Source organism: Nematolebias whitei, chromosome 11, assembly GCF_014905685.2.
Source record: "Nematolebias whitei isolate Nwh7 chromosome 11, NemWhi1, whole genome shotgun sequence".
In the NCBI taxonomy this organism is placed as follows: domain Eukaryota; kingdom Metazoa; phylum Chordata; class Actinopteri; order Cyprinodontiformes; family Rivulidae; genus Nematolebias; species Nematolebias whitei.
Genome location: NC_056508.1, coordinates 11,276,892 through 11,282,445, shown reverse-complemented (window position 1 = coordinate 11,282,445; position 5,554 = coordinate 11,276,892). Strand labels below are relative to the sequence as shown.

Sequence of the window (5,554 nt, the reverse complement as noted above, 5' to 3'; positions counted from 1 at the left end):
GTTTTTTTGAATGTCCAGAGGACCAGATTTAACTTTTTTAAATGTGAGCTCTTTTGTTAACCTCTCAAACATAATCCAACATTTTTCAGTCAGGTCATCTGGACACTTTCTTTTTTTTGTGCTGAAACATTTCGCCTTCGATCCAGAAGGCTTCATCAGTCAAGAAAACACACAACAAAACTGATTCCTCCTCCAACAGCTTACTCCAAAGTGGAACAAACCAGTTCTGCTTGTGGTTAGATGTCTCTTTGGTACGCCCCTCCTCCATTGCCGGCCCTCTTCCTTGTTGACAATCTTGTCAAACTGGTTGAAAACAACAAAGTCCATGCTCAATAATCCAGGTTTAAAATCCAACATTTTCAGTCAGGTCATCTGGACAGTTTCTTTTTTTGTGCTGAAACGTTTCGCCTTTGATCCGGAAGGCTTCATCAGTCAAGGAAACACACAACAAAACTGATTATTCCTTCAGCACAAAAAAAGAAACTGTCCAGATGACCTGACTGAAAAATGTTGGATTTTATACCTGGATTATTGAGCATGGACTGTTGCTTTCAAACACAACTTTTCTTTACCTTTTTATAGTGATCAACTTATCAATTTGATTTTTTTAAAAATATATAATTATTTAAATTGTGAAAAATATGTATACATTTTTCCTCAATTCAATATAATTTTACAATGGTAAATGGACTGTACTTATATAGTGCCTTTCTATCTTATTTCAAGATACTCAAAGCGCTTTCCACTACAATCTGTGTCCTCATTTACCCATTCATACAGCACTCTACTAGATCTATACAAAGCTAATTGAACAAATCATTCTAAAGAGAATAATCAGAGCTTTATCACATTCAGACACTGATGGGACACACATCAGAGGCATTGAGGGGTTCAGTGTCTTGCCCAGGGACACTTCGACATGTGACTGCTGGTGGATTCGAACCCCCAACTCTTGCATTGGAGAACGACTGCTCTAACCATTCAGCCACAGCCGCCCCAATAGCATTAGAAGACACAAACCTATAACTTTTTGACACAAAACAACAACAACAACAAAATCTTGTATAAAATAACCATGATCCACAGTCTGGAAAGTTTGCTGTGCTTTGACGCGTTAAACAGGTTTTTAAATATTGTTTTTTCACTTCTATTTAAAGACCAAAGATCAGCTTCTGTTTTAGCTGCTTTCAATTTAGGTTTTAGCTCAAATTTTACGCAGTTACCAATGATTCTTTTGAAATTCCCAGTTTTATTTTGAAGGTGATTTCCTGTGTTGTCCGGTCCAAGCATGCGCAGCAGCAATCGAAATGATCTGACGTTTCCGGCTTGAAACCATACTGTCAAATGAGTTTACCGTTTACCTTTAGAAACTGTCTCGCAGGTGATGCGTTCACTGTGCGACAGTTTGTCACATCTCTTAATCTGTTCCTAGCTCCATCTGGTCGGTCACAGATATAAACGGGGTTTTCTAATTATTATTTTTTTCGTTTATTTGTTGATAGAAATCCTCGTCGAGAATCATGGCAGGTTCACAGAACCAGAAATTCTGTTTGCAGGAAGTGCTCGACAGTTTTAAATTGTGTCTGTCGCCAGATAAAGATGTCTGCCTTGAACACTACGTGGCTGGATGGCGCTCTCTCATCAAGTAAGTGTTGAGTTTTACACAGAGATGAAGTTATAAGTGCATATAAGTAAATGTTATTCATTCAACCTTTATTTAGACAGGTTAATCCCATTGAGCCTCGAGGACTCATTTACAAGATAGACCTGAATTAATAATATTAATTAAAGTAATTATATTATTAATACTGTTAAGTAAATATAGGGCAACTGCCCAGAACCTTTCCGATGTACTAACAACATATTATTTACCAATATGCTGTCAGGGATTACACCTGAAATTGTAAACAGATCTACTTAATTTAAGGTCCGAATGAAATAAATGTTTGATTTCAGATATTCAGCTCCTGAGTGAAGCTTGCTCTTCAGGTTTGGTGACACATAATCTATAACAAATCCATCCTGTTATTTTCACAGCCTGTAGGTGTGTCAGTCCATTGCCCTGTTGCCACAGCTTCACTACATGTCCTCAAACATGTAGGATCTACACCTAAATGTTTTTAGCTGCAGCTCTTCTCTTACGAGCAGCCATATTCTGATATTAATCTAATAAAACATCAACATTGTACTCACTGCATTATTTTTAGCCATCTTAACCTGATCTAGAGAAACAGTCATTTCCTGTGAAAATAATACTTATTGCTGAAAGCTGCTGAAGAAGCTAAAACAACTGAAAACATTTAATTGCTAAACTTTTAATTTCAATTTAGTTTATTTCTGTAGTCAAATCAAGTCACATTTATTTATATAGCACATTTAAAACGGTAACTGTTATCAAAGTGCTTACCAAAAAAAGATCACAGCATCGAATATTAATAACGAGGCATTACAGCAACATGAATAAAAGCATAAAAAACATGAAATATAATGAGAAACAATGGAATAATAAATCAAATCTCCCTGCATTAAATGTCAGGGAGTAAAAGCAAAATGGATGAACACAATCATCAACAACAAAATACCAAATGAGATCACACTGTGTTAAATGCCAATGAGTACAGATGTGTTTTGAGGAGAGATTTAAAAGCAGAGACTGAGGTGGCCTGTCAAATGTTGATGGGCAGATTGTTCCAGAGTTTAGGGCCCATGACTGAAAACGCCCAATCTCCTCTGTGCTTCAGCCTGGTTTTTGGTATGGCCAAAAGCAGCTGGTTGGATGATCTCAAAGCCTGAGAAGGAGTGGATGAAGGAGGTCTGAGAGTGCAAGGCCATTAACACACTTAAATGTCAGCAGAAGAATCTTAAAATCAACTCTGGCACGCACAGGAAGTCAGTGAAGGGAGGGCAGAACTGGAGTAATGTGCTCAAACCTGCGAGTTCTATTTCGTATAGGCTTCGCCCTTCAAGGCTTTCGCTGGTGGGTTTATCCCGTCATGCAAAGCATCGCACTGAAAAAATTAGTCCACTCCCACCTGTTGTGTGGGCCCCACCCGGTCCGTATAAATTACGTTAAGAGCGGGTAATCGGCTCCCATTTTTCTTCAGCAAGCTAATAGCACTGTCAGAAGAACGAGGAAGGGAAGTTGTCCAGCTTGACTGGCCCCGGGCCTTTTCGCATCGGCGACCACACCGCTCCCAGCTGTCGGTGCCCTCCTCTCGGAGCTGCTCGGCATAATCCAGGAGGCGGCTGACATGAAGGGACTTTCTTCCGTCTCTCTCCTTCCTCCACACAGATCTAGCGGGAAGGTTTTTTGGCTCCACCCCGGCTCACCGTCCTGATCCCATCTGGCCTCGTTTTCCCAGCAGTGGCGTCCTACTGGAACGAGGCTGCAGCCGAACCTGGTAGACTGAGAGTGCCGGTTTCCACATTCACGCCCATTACCAGAGTGGAGGGGTTTTACCGAGCGGAAATTCCCTCTATGCCCCCCTGGAGCCAAGCCTAGCGGAGGCTCTCGGGCAAAGATGTCCAGGTTGGACCAGCGTCCTGCGCCTCCCGTCCTGCCTGAGTAGAGGAAGAGCTCCCTCTGCAGGCGTCTGACGTCACCCTCAACCCATGTGCCTCGTCTGCTGTCTGCCTGTCTCGCATCGCAGCCTGGATGACAATGGTTCAGAGGTCCACCTGGCTTGTCACTCCCCCGCCCTGTCGGAGAAGCTGCAGATGGACTCGCTGGAAGGCCCCATGATGACGGACGCGCTGTTCTGAGCCAATTTTCAAGCCGGAGGAGGTGTCAGAGACTGTGCGCCATCTGATCAAGCCACACCCCTCCTCTCGCCCCCCCCCCCCCGCCCGCTGGAGAGAGTGTCGTGGCCAAGACAGCAGAGACGCGCCACAGCTGCAACAGCGTCTTCTCGCTCCGCTCCGCCGCCTGCCCCTCCCGTCAGAGAACAGCCCTCCTCATCCCGACAAGCTGCAGGGCTCACGTGGGGGAAGATTTAAAATGATTCATTGCGGAGGATGTGTGTGTGTGCATAATGATGGTTTGAGTTTTTGGAATAAAACATAAACATCATTCAGGAATTAAAGTGTATGATTTCAGCCTGACTGTCAGTTCGTACGATCTCACAGCGGCTTTTCCTCACACATCCTCCACACAAGCGAGCCGGTGTACTCCAACGGGATTTAAATCACCGCAGCCCGAGAAAACACACAAAATGCGTGTGTGAGTGACACAGCAGCCAAAGTGGATGTTTTCAGCAGACCAAGTCCAGTGGGAAACCTCGCTCTCAGCCCAAGCTGTGCGCTGCCTCCTCAGCGCACGCTAGCTCACATTAGCACGGATGTGAGCCTGCAGTCTGTGCGCGGCACAGAAGCGCCGCTCACCCTCGGCAGCCCTAAACCTACACGGTTCCACATGCTCTGGGGCGCGCGCACCTTCCCTCAGCGCATGCCAGCTCACATCAGCAAGGATGTGAGCCCACAGCCTGAGTGCGGCACACATGACGGTAGTGATTGGCGTCCGTAAATAACGTGACGCAGCATAAACGCATGCCCGCTTCCCGAACGTTACGCGGAGTGGCGGCAAGCGTGCGCTCCAGACAGATGGATGAACCGTTTTATCAGCAGGGGATTCACGCTGCAGTTACGGCTCAAACCCCCTGTTTGGAGGAACTTTAGAGATGTTTTCTGTCATCTCCAGAACAGATCTCGTCCCCCCACGCAGAAGTTCAGGAAATTCTGATAAAAAATTTAATTTCCATGGTCCCAGAAGGAGAGGAAAACACAGGGTTCTACTCTCGTCACTTCCTGGTCCCAAAACGGACCGGAGGGATGAGACTCATCTTAGATTTGTCAGTTTTGAACTGTGAGACAACATTTCTTTTCAAAATGTGTTGAGTCGGCTCTGCAGCCGCCACACAGAGCAGGGAGGAGAATTCTGTTTTATCTGGACGATCTGTTGCTGCTGACCCGTTTTCCAGACAGGTGGCAGCAGTGCAACTCACGTGAAACTGGCAGAGTGAGAACAGCTGTTTCCGTCATGAAGTTATTAAGGACATATCGTCTGCTCACATGGTGCGACGCCTCCAGAGATGGTCCGCTCGTTTACGTGTGGACCCGGTGAGGCAGAAGAGACGGTCGTTCGCTGTGCCCCCCTCCGTGAGAATCGACCTGAGACACTGAGAAACCCTCTTCTTCTGTCAGAGGGAGTTCCCGTCAGTAGACCTACATCACACGTGTCAGTTTTCACAGATGCGTCCCTGTCAGGTTGGGAAGGCACATGCATGTCTCGAGCTGTGGGGGCGCTGTGGCCATCCCACACAGCAGCTCATATAAATGTTTTTGGAGTGTTGCACGGTTTTGAATGTGTTTCAACACTTTGCCTCTGTGCTGCGGAATCAACATGTCTTGATTCACACAGACAACAAGTGACTGCTGCATATATAAACCGGCAGAGGGGTGCGTATATATACGTATACATACGTATATATATATATACGTATACATACGTATATATATATATATACGTATACATACGTATATATATATATATACGTAT

The 5,554-nt window shown here is 45.0% G+C and overlaps 1 protein-coding gene across 1 annotated transcript in view; it reads left to right on the top strand.

The window, feature by feature from the left end:
- Window positions 1-1,520: 1,520 nt before the first annotated feature.
- The window catches only part of LOC119417451 (ceramide-1-phosphate transfer protein), a 5,712-nt gene continuing 1,678 nt past the window's right edge, over window positions 1,521-5,554 (top strand). The window contains exon 1 of the mRNA XM_037684661.1: window positions 1,521-1,645. Within this exon, the coding sequence (XP_037540589.1) occupies window positions 1,521-1,645 (125 nt within the window). The remainder of the gene's footprint in view (window positions 1,646-5,554) is intronic.